Source organism: Triturus cristatus, chromosome 11 (genome assembly GCF_964204655.1).
Source record: "Triturus cristatus chromosome 11, aTriCri1.1, whole genome shotgun sequence".
NCBI lineage: Eukaryota > Metazoa > Chordata > Amphibia > Caudata > Salamandridae > Triturus > Triturus cristatus.
This window is the reverse complement of record NC_140594.1, coordinates 125,273,805-125,288,597: the sequence shown is the minus strand read 5'-3', so window position 1 is coordinate 125,288,597 and position 14,793 is coordinate 125,273,805. Positions and strand designations below refer to the sequence as shown.

The window sequence follows — 14,793 nt, the reverse complement described above, 5'->3', positions numbered from 1 at the left end:
ATAGTACAATCCTCACACATAATGGACCGCCAGGTCAACGCAGTCTTGTCCTCATGCTTCCACACCCTCCGCCTCCAATGTAAGACCTTCAAATGGATCCCCCTCGAGCACAGAAAGGCCGCCACTCACACCCTCGTCACAAGCAGACTTGACTATGACAATGCACTCTACGCCGGACTAAACAAAAACCTCACCTGCAAGTTACAGAACATCCAAAACACTGCCTCAAGACTGGTCCTCAACCTGCCAAAACACTGCCACATCTCCCAGCACCTGCGCACACTCCACTGGCTCCCCCTCGAGGCACGAGGCACCTTCAAGATGCTCACCCAGGCACACAAGGCCCTCCACAACACCGGACCAGCATACCTTAACAGCTGACTCAATTTTCACGCACCCCAAAGGACCCTACGATCAGCCCAGCTCTCCTACCCCGTGGTTCCACGCACCAGAAAAACCAGATCGAGAGGCCGCTCCTTCTCCTTCCTCATGGCCAAGGCCTGGAACGCCCTCCCACTCCACCTCAGACAGACATCACTTCCCATCTTCGTAAGAGACTTCAAGACCTGGCTCTTTGACAGACCACCTCCCTGATGGACAGGAACCTGCACCCCCACCCCCAATGCCTTGAGACCCTTATGGGTGAGTAGTCGTATTTAACAAACGCTTGATTGATTGATTGATTGATTGATTGATTGATTGATTGACACACACACCCAACCCTTAGAGCCCAGGTTTATTGTTGCCAAGAACGTTTGCATCTTGGGAATGTCGAAAGTGGGTACAGTTGGCCCCAAAACATTTTACCTCATTGGCGTGGGTGTGTCCATGAGTCAATCCCACCAACTAGCTCATGCTAGGTATAAGTGTGGCACCTCCAGGCACCCACTTCAGCACACTCCTGGACCTGAGGAGGATTAGAAGAGGATTGAAACATCTGCCTACTACTGATGAAGAGCCATGAAGGACTTGACCTGCTCTCTCTTTTACCCAAGACAAAGAAGTGGACTCAAAGAGTTGTAAAGCTGACATTCTATTCAAGCTACAAGGCACCCTGTGAGTCTCTAAGCGCCTCCCATGGGGGCTTTAGAAGTTTACGCTTGTGGTGGAGTGAGACTTAAAGGACTGAAGTCGGAAGGTAAAATCTTTGACCAGGACAAATCTGGTTGGTGTATGGGACCCACACTCCACCTTGGGCAGCATCAAATTGCACGTTCGCCCCAGTCTACCGTGACCAACGACTATCGTTTGGCACTTTACACTTTATGGCGCTATTTCTAAATTCAATATTTTAACAATCAGATCTCCGGTTCCCCTTGATGGAATTTTGTTTCATTTTTGTGTCACTGTGCTTATTAAATTTTACTCTTTTTCTAATTTGGTTTGGGATTTTTATTGTTTTGCATTTGGACTTTTTTTTTGCTGTTTTGGTACTGCATAAACACTTTACACATTGTCTTGGGTTAAGCCTACCTGCTCTGTGCCATAGCTACTAAGGGACTGATTGCATGTTAATTGAGTGACTTTGAGGATTCAAGTTGACAAGTGCTGTGATTATTCCTTTAGGTGGTTAGTCCCCCAAATAATATTCCAATTTCTTACAGTAATATTAATGGGTCCGGATAGGGTAAGGCTTCATATTAGGTTCAGGGTTAGTGCAAGGGCTAGTGTTAAGTTCAGAGATAGCTGATCTAGTGGCATGTTGAGGTTGTGGCTCTTGATGTAGTAAGATACAACCATAAGGTCTGCACACATTATGCCCACTTTTGTTGATATCATTTAGTGAGGCATATTTTGTACTTTTTATTAATTCATTCATCTCTTAATTGCTACAGCCAGACAAAGTCAGAGTCAATTATTGTCATTGTGTTTTTACAAACAAATGATTACATCACAGAAAACATAATGGGCATAACAAATAGATATTTATTCCATATTTGCTCTTCCTTATTTGCCTACATCTGTGCATGTATCTCTATTTCCCATTCTGCCTCTCTCTCTCTCTAAAAAAACATACCCCCTTGGGAACCTTATGAAGATGCCTTGGAAGTACAGTGGGCATTGGCACCTGTAGTACTCAGAGCACTTTCCTATTACAGAAGGAGCTGCAGATGTTGCAACTATTTCTTTAATATAAATCACACCAGTGCATATTTTAGTGCTGTTTTCCTTCATTTGGAAGGGACCTGGGCCATGCAAATGATGCAACATCCGTGCCCGCTCTATGCCCTTTCGGTTGCACTATACTATTGATGCATGCACAGAAAGTGCTGTTTGTGATGTGGTGCTCCACTGGTGTGCATTCTAAGTTCATCTCAGTGGTGCTCCTTCGGTGTGCATTCTAAGTTCATCTCAGTGGTGCTCCTTCGGTGTGGATTCTAAGTTCATCTCAGTGGTGCTCCTTCGGTGTGTATTCTAAGTTCATCTCAGTGGTGCTCCTTCGGTGTGTATTCTAAGTTCATCTCAGTGGTGCTCCTTCGGTGTGCATTCTAAGTTCATCTCAGTGGTGCTCCACTGGTGTGCATTCTAAGTTCATGTCAGTGGTGCTCCTTCGGTGTGTATTCTAAGTTCATGTCAGTGGTGCTCCTTCGGTGTGTATTCTAAGTTCATCTCAGTGGTGCTCCACTGGTGTGCATTCTAAGTTCATCTCAGTGGTGCTCCTTCGGTGTGTATTCTAAGTTCATCTCAGTGGTGCTCCTTCGGTGTGCATTCTAAGTTCATCTCAGTGGTGCTCCTTCGGTGTGTATTCTAAGTTCATCTCAGTGGTGCTCCTTCGGTGTGGATTCTAAGTTCATCTCAGTGGTGCTCCTTCGGTGTGCATTCTAAGTTCATCTCAGTGGTGCTCCTTCGGTGTGCATTCTAAGTTCATCTCAGTGGTGCTCCTTCGGTGTGGATTCTAAGTTCATCTCAGTGGTGCTCCTTCGGTGTGTATTCTAAGTTCATCTCAGTGGTGCTCCTTCGGTGTGGATTCTAAGTTCATCTCAGTGGTGCTCCTTCGGTGTGCATTCTAAGTTCATCTCAGTGGTGCTCCTTCGGTGTGCATTCTAAGTTCATCTCAGTGGTGCTCCTTCGGTGTGGATTCTAAGTTCATCTCAGTGGTGCTCCTTCGGTGTGCATTCTAAGTTCATCTCAGTGGTGCTCCTTCGGTGTGCATTCTAAGTTCATCTCAGTGGTGCTCCTTCGGTGTGGATTCTAAGTTCATCTCAGTGGTGCTCCTTCGGTGTGCATTCTAAGTTCATCTCAGTGGTGCTCCTTCGGTGTGCATTCTAAGTTCATCTCAGTGGTGCTCCTTCGGTGTGTATTCTAAGTTCATCTCAGTGGTGCTCCTTCGGTGTGTATTCTAAGTTCATCTCAGTGGTGCTCCTTCGGTGTGTATTCTAAGTTCATCTCAGTGGTGCTCCTTCGGTGTGCATTCTAAGTTCATCTCAGTGGTGCTCCACTGGTGTGCATTCTAAGTTCATGTCAGTGGTGCTCCTTCGGTGTGTATTCTAAGTTCATGTCAGTGGTGCTCCTTCGGTGTGTATTCTAAGTTCATCTCAGTGGTGCTCCACTGGTGTGCATTCTAAGTTCATCTCAGTGGTGCTCCTTCGGTGTGTATTCTAAGTTCATCTCAGTGGTGCTCCTTCGGTGTGCATTCTAAGTTCATCTCAGTGGTGCTCCTTCGGTGTGTATTCTAAGTTCATCTCAGTGGTGCTCCTTCGGTGTGGATTCTAAGTTCATCTCAGTGGTGCTCCTTCGGTGTGTATTCTAAGTTCATCTCAGTGGTGCTCCTTCGGTGTGGATTCTAAGTTCATCTCAGTGGTGCTCCTTCGGTGTGCATTCTAAGTTCATCTCAGTGGTGCTCCTTCGGTGTGGATTCTAAGTTCATCTCAGTGGTGCTCCTTCGGTGTGCATTCTAAGTTCATCTCAGTGGTGCTCCTTCGGTGTGCATTCTAAGTTCATCTCAGTGGTGCTCCTTCGGTGTGGATTCTAAGTTCATCTCAGTGGTGCTCCTTCGGTGTGCATTCTAAGTTCATCTCAGTGGTGCTCCTTCGGTGTGCATTCTAAGTTCATCTCAGTGGTGCTCCTTCGGTGTGGATTCTAAGTTCATCTCAGTGGTGCTCCACTGGTGTGCATTCTAAGTTCATCTCAGTGGTGCTCCTTCGGTGTGCATTCTAAGTGCACCACATGAGATGGCACTGAAGGTCCCAGGTACAGCCCAAGAGATCACTGAGCAAGAAGGTTGTGACCATATGGCAGGTGGGACCAAGGCCAACAGCCAGGGCTCTGTGTGAACCCTGATTATACCCTGTTTGCTCCTTGTCCGACAACTTGGATTTCCATCCACACCACGGCTTCACGAGCCATGACCATCGGATTCCTGGACCCAAAGTCATCTTACATGCCCGGCTTGCATTCACCTACATCATAGGTGCCGAACTATCCTGCTTGACGGGGGCACACCGTCTTGAAAGAGCAGGGAGTGGAGATGTGACTAGAAGACCAATGAAAACACTTGAAGGGCACATTTATTTGGTTGAAGAGGCAGAGCCTCAGCCCCCACGGACTGTCTATATATTTGTGCATACCTTGCCCTGAAATGCTTCTTTAAATTGGATGTTTTGTATTGGTTGATGGCTGATGTTTTGGCTTGTGCGCAAAGTCTCTGCCCAATGATGAGGCTCCGTTATTAGGTGCAGTCCCACGACCTCGTATTGGCTATATGACCCACCACTACAATGAAGGCACTCCATCTAAAATATCACTACTGGTGGGACCATTATATCAAATGTGGTAAGTACAAAGGTAAGTGTAAGGGGGTATATTTAGGCTAATGCGTCTGGTTAGGGTTAGAGATTTAGAAATAGAGGCTGGGGAGGGTAAAAACTGGGTCTGATTTAGAGTCGGATTTAGGGGTAGGAGTTGAAGCAGTCAAGGTTAAGCTAAGGGGCAAGCCTACAGCCAGCAGTAAATCTAAGCATAAATGGGGGCAGTAGCGGTTGGAGACTTTTGAAAATGGTGAGCATTTCACCCTCCATGCACGATCGTAACTAGCAGCACAGACTGCACTAACCATTAACCACATTGTTTTATATAATTTAAAAGATCGCTCCCAGTTTACCACCTGCATTCAGCATAAATAAACTGTACCCAAGCTGTTCTGCTCCTTAGTCCGCGCTCCCAGCACCACGCTCGGAGAGCTTCACAATCAAGTGCATATGCCACATTCATACGTAGCCATCATCTAAACCAATCCCGGTGCTGCTTTCAACAGTATGAACGCAACAGCCGGATTGGTTAGAGAGGGCAGAGACAGCGCTCACAGGGAGATCTGTAGGCTCTGCGGTGGCGGCTCCTCTGCTAAGGCGGAGGAGCATCACCCCACTGCTTTTTAGCAGTGAAATAAAGAGAAAATAAAATGATGATAACTTGTGTTATCACTTTATTTTCTCCTACTTCAGCGACTTTGCGTGAGCGGGTGGGGGCAGGGGAGGAGTGATAGCACCCGCCTAAGTGTGCAATGACTGCTTGGCCGGCCCTTTCGGGCTGCCCAAAACAGTCATGCGTACTATGCATGTTCTCCATGCAGGCTGCATTAGAGCCTGCATGGAGAACATGCCCAGGCTCCCAGTCAACGTTGTGATTGGTCTGAGCACCGTATGTCGGCACTCAGACCAATCACAACGCTGCTAAGGCATCGCTGTGATTGGCTGACTTGGAGCCTGGGTGTGCTTCCTGTTGTTTAGGTCAGCGAGGGAGGACTACGGAGGAGAGACGCAGTGAGGAAGCGGCGAGAAGGTACGTTTTTTATTTTATTTTTTTGCTGCCCACTTCCCCACGTCCTCCCCCATCCTATTTACCTCCGATCCATGCTGGCCGCCGCTGTGGCTCTGTGAATGTTCCCCAGGCTCACTGACACAGCGCTAGTTACAAGAGCTGAAGTATGCATGTTGGGTTGGCCGTGGTTAAAGAAACGGGCAAACTGGTATGCGCACTTCATCTAACAGTGACAAGCAGGTTGGCTGCCAATCATCATGCCTGGGGAGCAGCCCCCTTCTTCATCCTGGGTAAAGTGCAAAACAGAACAGACAGACACCACTACTTGATCCATATGTGACAGCTCGCTCCCACATAGCAGGTCAGCGCCCCTGGCGCTCCTTAGGCAAGCCGCACCTGAATTGGGGTTGGGTTATGTTTAGGCTTAGGGCTAGAGTTGCTGATGCGGTAGGATAAGATTGTGGCCTACAGTCAGGTTGAGTTTTTGGTTTAGGTAAGAGTAATGTGTAGGATCAGGGTTAGCTTTGGGGTGAATCAAAGGGGTTGGCGTTGGTTTGGGTTAAGGGTAAGAGGTAGGCTTAGTTTAGGATTAGGGGTGGTGCTTGTGTCAAGGATGGTGCTAGGGGTAGCTTTAGGTCTAAGAAGTAGGGTTTGGGTCAAGTTTAGAGTTATGGGTGATGCACATGGGTAGTTAGTGTATATGTATATTTGATGTAGTGGTTGATTAGTTTTCATACTTACCTTGTTTGTGTAGTGGTAGAATCATGTACCGGCTCGATGGAGTCGTAAGTTGAGGTGGTAGTCTTGATGTAGTAACGCGCAAGTGGTCATTGGTCATGTTTTCGATTGTAGGGGTGGCTCGCTACACTCGCTCGTGGGTCCTTGGCTCTGGCCTGCCTGTATCGCGTGGATCACTTGAAACGCTAACACACTCACACTCTGGTTGTAGAAGGTTATTAGCTATCCCACATGATCCTGGCGTTTGCTCCGGCGAGTGTTGCAGACCCCACCAATGCAGGCAGGGGGTAGGAGGTACGCGCCTAGCACCAGCCCTGGAGGCTTCGGAGGCTGCGCAGAGGTGAAGGATATGACAGGGCTGGGGAGGAGGGATTCTGCCATAAGTCAATTTTCAAACAAGGCCCCCAGAAGCTGGAAGGTTACTCTCTTTCCAAAAGGTTTTTATTAATTTCTCTGGTACTGCCTCATCTCCAGCACCCTGCATATCCTCTCTTCCTCCTTCGACTGACCCCTCCTCTCTCTGCCGGCCCACCTATTGTGAGCACCTGTCTTTTTCTGTTTCGCACCTTTATTTATTTATGCATATTTATATAGCGTGGACATTACCCAAAGGTGCCAGGGCACTTTACGTGTGAAATAATTTCGTTACATGGTGGTTTCTGATGGTTTAAGATAGACAATACAACTATAACTAATTACAGATGATTGGAAACGGCAATTTTCGGTTTTCTCTCACGCTGCCCCCTGCCTGTCTGTTTTCATCGTTCCTTCCACCTGCCTTGTCCACTCTCTCGCCCTCCTCTCTAACAGTCTGCCATGTTCCCGCCTTTCGCTGCATCCTTCACTGGTTTCCTGTCCCTTTTCTCTCCAGACTGCCCCACTTTTCCTCCTCGTCTCTTGTCTCTTTTGCTAATCTCTCCTTCTCACTCTCCCCGTCACGCGTCCTTTCCTCCCTCTCGCTTCTCTCCCTTTTTATGTCACTCTTTATCCAGATTCCTGCTTCCTTCTCCCTCCACTCACTTTCTTATGTCACTCCCCGTGTCTCTTTCCCTCTCTCCCTCCTCACTCTGCCGTTTGACATACTATCTCTTTCCCTGCCGTTCAGTGTCAATCGGGCACCCTCCTCTCCCTCATTCTCGGTTCCCCTCTTCTTTCCTTGTCTCTCCCCCGCCCTTTTGTGGTCTCCCTCGCTCACCTCCACCCTGTCACTTTTTACGTCCTCTTCTCACTTCATTTTTTTACGCTCGCTTGCCTCGCTCTTTTCATATTCTCCGTTTCTCATTCTCTCGCTCCCTACCGTTCTCTCTCACTATTTCCCCATTCATTTATTTGCTTATTCCTCTCCTCTTCTATTTCTTTGCCCCTCTCTTCCCAGCAAATTCCCTCCCTCCCCCTCTTTTTCCTCCTCTCCATTTATTTCCTTTCACCTCAACCTTCCTTGTCGTTGTCAACCTTCGCTCTTCTTTTTCCTTACCTATCTCCTCCTCTTTTATGTTCTCACCCCGACTTCCCTTCTCCGTATCGACCATTCTCTGCCTTTTCCTCTACTCCCTTTCCTTCTATGTGCATTTACCTCTGCCTCTTTCCTTCTCTCTTCCCTTTCTCTCCGTCCGTCTTTCTCTGTCACTTTCTCTCGCTCCCTCCCTCCCTAGACGGCGTTTTCCTCTTTCCTTCCCTCTTCCCTTTCCCTGCCACTTTCTCTCGCTCCCTCCCTCCCTAGACGGCGTTCTCCTCTTTCCTGCCTCTCCGTGTCGCTCTCTCCCCCCTCCCTCCTTCTCTTTTCCTGCCTCCCTCTGCACTTTGCGCAGGGCTTCGGCGCTCAGGTCCAAAGTTCAGCAACTTGCTGCACGCGCACAAATAAATATGAACCTTTGAGAATTTGCAGCGCTCCAATGTAAACAGACAGCCGGGGTCCCCTTATCAGCTCTATCTCATGGACTCCTGGGGGGGCGAAAGCGCTTCCTGGGGAATTGTTTAAAAAAATTTCGGCGTGGAGGACCGGCTGATGGGACCATTGTCTTTGCCACTCGGGCGACGGTGGGTGCCTGGAGCCTGCGAGCCGGGCATGGTACAAGGGCTGGGACACGGGAGTCTATAGTCGAGCGTGCCCTACCTGAGGGCCAGGCAGCTGGAACATGGCCTCCAGCCTGAGCGGTCTGCAGCAGGAGCTCCTGTCCGCCCTCCTGGAGTCGGGGCTGACCAGGGAGACCCTCACCAAATACCTCAACCAGATGGAGCAGTACACGTTCTCCAATGATGGGCAGCCGCTGGCCACCAGCACCCACCAGACCCACCGGGGGGTCCTCTGTGCCCAGCTCCCTGAACTATCCAACGGCCTGGGAGGGCCGCCGCTGTCGGGGGACGAGAGCTCAGACGACGGCGAGGAATTTGCCCCACCTATCCTGAAGGAGCTCGAGAACCTGAGCCCGGAGGAGGCCGCCCACCAGAAGGCGGTGGTGGAAGGACTCTTACAGTAAGGATGCTCCTTCCTAGTCTCTCCCAGCGCTCTCTTTGGCTGTCAACAGCCCACTGCTCCCCCCCCCTTGCCTGCTGTTGGGGACCTCTTTCTATTATTGCATCAGTACATTCATCTGGAGGTACAGCTAGAGCCCCGCGTCCTCCATGTCCCACAGTCCAGAAACCCACCTTGCTTCTTGGTCAACTGGTTATCTTCTGAGTTTACCCCCATCCTGCCTTCCAGAAGCAGGGTTCCCTCTCTTGTTGTGTCCTTGTGACATCCCTAGGCCACGACACCCCAAAGATCAGCCTCACGGTAGAACACTCTGCCCCGTCCCCTGCTTGGAGCAGGCACTATACAGCAACCATCCTTGCAGCGACCAGCCATGGAGGTTCGACCAAGACAACCTTGCCCAGGATGTTGTGGCCAAAGCCCCAGCTAGGCAAGACCTTGCGAACATACTCTCCAAATAAAATTGCCCCTATATAGTCCCCTGTCCTCATCCACAAGGACCATAGGCTTTGGCACCTTGATCTAACATAGGAACATGTCCATCCACGCTAGTGAGAGCACACGTCAAGTCAGACTCCTTGAAACCTTTGGATTGTTTGGAAACACTCTCTGAACCAGCAAGAGCACTACAATGCCTTACCAATGGCAGACAGTGTGCTATACAGATGCCAACAACAAAACACACTGTTGGTCTAGAAGACAGAAGGACAGGGCCCGCAGATCAGTAACAGAGGAGAGGAACCGCAGGCGAGAATGATCACATACTAGTTTTAGCAAAAATGTCAGCTTCTTTGGCCACCAAGCTTCTACACCTATTGAGGGGGGTGCACGGGAGCAGTGCTGGTGAGACCACCTCTGCTACAAACTCAGGACTAGCGCGAAAGGACTGCTAGAAGGATCGAGGGAGCAAGAGAAAAGACCATCAAATTACCCCTGCCCACAAAAAATAATAAGCAAAATTCCATTTCAAGACTAGAAAGAAAGGTAAATATCAGAAGTTGACAAGATAGCTCTTTTCTCACTTCCTGGACATCAGATGAGAGCTGTGGGGCTAGTAGTCACTGCCACCAAATAAAGAATTCTGCAGAAAAGGACTTGCCACCGCTCACTGGCCTCAATCTTTCTGGCGTGCCAGCTCTCAATGGTTGTCTCTCCACAGCGTTCTTTCACCCCCCCGCTTCCCTCCATTCACCCCTCATGTCTTCTCCTCACCTCCTCTCTCACCTTTCCAACTATGTGCAGCCCTCCGCCTCTGCCTCGGCTCTCTGTCCCTCTTGCCTTCGTCTCTCTGGAGACTGTTCAAGCCCAATGGGTCCGCGGCAGCCCCAGGCAGACCTGGGCTGGTTACTAATTATCCAGGGGCCTTATAATTTCTGTTTTGTTGTCTTGTAAATTTATAAACCGAAAAACCCTGGGAGCAATGTGATCATTAACTTCTGATGATTAATTAGCTGCGTCTCTGACTGATGGGTCATAGAGACAAGCGCTAGGAGAGCTCCTGGATGTCTGTCAGTAAAAGACGACCTTGGAGCTGTACAAGGTCTTTGCTATTGGGGCTCAGAGGAGCTCTCATCATATCTGGGGTCAATCAATATAGTTAATGGAGGGTTCTATTGATTTAGGATCTGGAGTTTTGGGTGTGGAATTAAGGTTCTCTCAATCTACTACCTTGTGTGTCTAGAAATAGCACCAATGCAGGGTGTGCCTCAGGGGTCTTCCTATTGTAAGATGCAGGATCTTGGGGTCTATCACTGGAGCCAATAGAGGATTGGGCTACGGGGCCCTCTCAATGCAGGATCTGGGCCAATGTCCATACAGTCAATGGAAAATGTGGCCTGGAGTTCCTCTCAATGAAGGATCTGGAGAGTCACGTAATAGAGTCAATATAGGGTGTGGCTCATTGGCCTCTTATTCGAGGATGTAGGCTTTGGAAAACTATCAATGTAGTGAATTTAGGGTGTGCTTCTGGGGTCTTCTTATTTTAGGGTGAAGGATCCTTGGGTCTATCACTGCAGCCAATAGAGGGTTGGGCTATGGGGTCCTTTCATTATAGGATGTAGGCTGTGGAGCGCTATCAATATGGTGAATGTAGGCTGTGGTTCTTGGGTCTCCTTGTAATGGGATTTAAGATCTAGGGGTCAGGACAATAACAAATGGAGGATGCAACTCCGGGTCCCTCTCAATGTAGGATTTGCAACTTCTGTCAATAGAGTCAATACAGGGCAGGGCTATGGGGTCTTTTGGTTGTAGGCTGTGGGAGTATTTCAATATAGTCAAAGTAGATGTGGCTTTAGAGTACTCTCCATGTAGGGTGTGGGATTTGAGGAGGGGGTCTATCAATATAGTCATTTCAGAATATAGATCTGGGGTCCTCTCAGTGTAGGATGCAGGCTTTGGGTGGTCTCTCAAAATTGTGAATTTGGGTTGTGGTTTTGGGGTCTCGCGTTGTGGGATGTAGGATATGAAGGGTCTATCAAGACAGTCAATATACAGTGTGGGTCTAGGGTCCTCCAATTGTGGGTTAGATCTGGGGAGGCCCATCAATAGTAAATGTAGCATGTTGGTTAAGAGTCTCCTTATTGTATGTAGGATATTGAGGGCCTTTTTATTATAGTTAATGTGACTCTAGCGTCCTCATTGTATGTAAGATTTGTATTTCTAATCAATATAATTAATGTAGAATATGACTCAGAGGTTCTCTTATTGTAGGGTGTAGGATCAATACTGTATATCAATATACTGTATATCAATATAGTCTATTTGAAGTGAGGACCTAAGGGTCACTAATAAATCTGGGGGGCCTGTTATTATAGTGAATGCAGGATGTTGCTAGGAGGGACTGTCCTTGTAGGTGGAAGGATCTAAGGGTCTTCCTTTATAGGTTATATGCCTCCGGTGGTGTCTTTCTAGGGTGGAAGCAGTGAAAGGTTAATAGGGTATAATGATGTTCATATATGCCGTCTTTGATAGGATGGGGACTTGGGAGGCTGGTCATGACAGGATAGATGCTGAGTTCAGACTTGGTGGTTCTCATTGCTGAATGCAGGTTTCACATGCATGTCTTTGCAGGGTAACAGCTGTCGGGTATTTATAGCAGGCCACAAGGATTTGTCTTTATTGTACAGGAGGTGGAGGATGTATACTATGGGAGCTTGATGAGGGTTATTTAGAGCTGGTTCACTGACGCAGTCCATCACTACAAAATGTAGGCTGCATAGGTTTATATGTGTTGATGGCTGACTGAGTCTATCTCTAGAGGAAGGGAAGAGGCTGTAGAGAGTCACCCATACAAGATAATATGTTGGTCTGTGTCAATAAATGATAAATGCTGTAGAGCTCGCTTTACATGATACAAGTTGGAGAGGACTGTGCAGTTTGGAAATGGTGGGTGGTCCGATTTTGGAATCTGGATAGAGGCGCGGTATATAGTCTGATTATTAGCTGGGGATTTAAGGTTGGGGGGTCTCATTGAGGTATAGAAGTTAGAGGTAGTGCATAGTCTGAGCACAGAATGGAGACTGGAGGAAGGATTAATGGATGATGGTTGGATAGAATGTGGTCCGACTTTAGGGTTAAATTTGGTGATTGCAGGTGGTCAACTGGAAGATATGGATGGAGGAAGATGATGGGGTGGTCATGGATAAAAGGATAAAGGCTTAGGTGGTGTGTAGTCTTACTTGATTGCATGCAGGGTGAGAGGGTGTGTGGTCTCAGTTTATTGTGTACAGTTTGAGATGATGGGTGTTCAGTTTATTGAGTGCAGGTTGAGATGATGGGTGTCCTCAGTTTATTGAGTGCAGGTTGAGATGATGGGTGGCCTCAGTTTATTATTTACAGGTTGAGATGGTGAGTGGTCTTAGTATAATGGATAGAAGTTGAGATGGTGAGTGGTCTCAGTTTATTATTTACAGGTTGAGATGGTGAGTGGTCTTAGTATAATGGATAGAAGTTGAGATGGTGCGTGGTCTCAGTTTATTGGCTACAAGTTGAGATGTGTGTGGTCTCAGTTTATTGGCTACAAGTTGAGATGTGTGTGGTCTCAGTTTACTGGATACAAGTTGAGATGGTGTGTGGTCTCAGTTTACTGGATACAAATTGTGTTGTCTCAAGTATAGTATATACAGGTTGAGATGGTGCGTAACCTCTGATTATGTGATACCGGCTCCATTGAGATGGCGTGTGGCTTCTGATTCCTGAATCAAGGATGAGATGGCGTGTGGCTTCTGATTACTGAATCAAGGATGAGATGGCGTGTGGCTTCTTATTCCTGAATCAAGGATGAGATGGCGTGTGGCTTCTGATTACTGAATCAAGGATGAGATGGCGTGTGGCTTCTTATTCCTGAATCAAGGATGAGATGGTGTGTGGCTTCTGATTCCTGAATCAAGGATGAGATGGCGTGTGGCCTCTAATTATACGGGTTCTATTGAAATTGCATCTGATAGTGTATCTTTGGACAGAGATTAAGACTGTGGGATTTCTGATTATAGGGCAAATGTTAGAGAGGTGAGATCACACTGATTGTGGGGTGATATGTTACAGGGAATAAAAAGGAATGGCATGGATACACACTTTCTACTATGTGATGGACAACATTGCTGGAGGTTACCTCATAGAATTAGTGTATGGTTTAAGTATGTATCATTGTCCGTCCCCTCCTAACCAACTCTTCGCCCGTTCTCTCGGCCTGTCCACGCTCCTGGGTTCTGCATTTTACTAATCATGTAAAATGTGCCGAGGCTCACCGCAGGCCATAAACATGAATAGTTTGCTCAGAGGTAATCCTGGCACTGAATGACTCTTTAGTGCATGCACCCACACACATACCACTTCATATCACATGAGGACCCACAATCATCACATGCACACACACGTCACATGTAGACATACACACACCGCGACATGACATAGTAACACTTGTAAAAACATCACATCAAGAGGCTTGTGCACACACAGCACAGAACTTTCACACACATACATTCCCTCCCCATTACTCATACAATCAGATACATCATATAACAAGCAGTCCTGCATGGACCCTTCTAAAAGGTTACCGTGATTCATACATGTGAAAACAAACACCCACAAACATCGGCAAACAGCCAGTACAAAATGAATAAAAATACACTCACACCCTGAGCTATACAAAACCAAAGACAAATATGGGATGTCATGTGCGCTCTGAGGGGCAAATGCCCACTCATCACATGCATGCACATACCGACATAGGCGCACACGTGCAGGGTTCACCACTGTGAACACAGAAATTTACAAAGGACCAAAAGCAAATGTATAGGTAAAAAATAAACCAGAAAGACCAGCATCAGACAAAGAGAACCCACTAACACAGCTGCACTATCGGAAAAATATACCCGCGAAATCAGACAGAAACATATGCAAACCAGCATGCAAACCAACCAAGCACACACAATCACACGTTCTAAAACTGGGAAGTACACGTATTCAGGACACAGCCGTGCCCAGAAGCATACGAAAAGAAACACAGGGACATATACAACACACACGCATGCCCACGCACATGTGTCAGCACAGTGACACCTCCCCCTAGACTTTTCAACGAAATAGCCAGTCAAATTCAGACACACAATAACATTTTGACCCTTTACGCTCAACAAAAAGTGCAGGCAGACACCCAGGCCACCACTCCTTTAGTTCCTCACAGCCACAAACATCCCCAGGTGCTTATATATCTCCACACACACAAAAACGTACACAAGGACACACACACACCGAGGCCAGAACATTTCCGTGCAACTGCACGCCTAAGCACAAACAACCCCCTCCCCCCGCACCGAGTCCCACAAAGT

At 47.7% G+C, this 14,793-nt stretch overlaps 1 protein-coding gene across 2 annotated transcripts in view; it reads left to right on the top strand.

Moving 5' to 3' along the window:
• Positions 1-8,348: 8,348 nt before the first annotated feature.
• HNF1A (HNF1 homeobox A) overlaps positions 8,349-14,793 on the top strand; it is a 123,132-nt gene continuing 116,687 nt past the window's right edge. Inside the window, exon 1 of one of the 2 annotated variants that reach the window (XM_085636090.1) lies at positions 8,349-8,968. In XM_085636090.1, coding sequence (XP_085492216.1) covers positions 8,631-8,968 — 338 coding nt within the window. In that variant the 5' untranslated portion in view covers positions 8,349-8,630. The remainder of the gene's footprint in view (positions 8,969-14,793) is intronic. The other variant, XM_085636091.1, reaches the window with a different exon arrangement.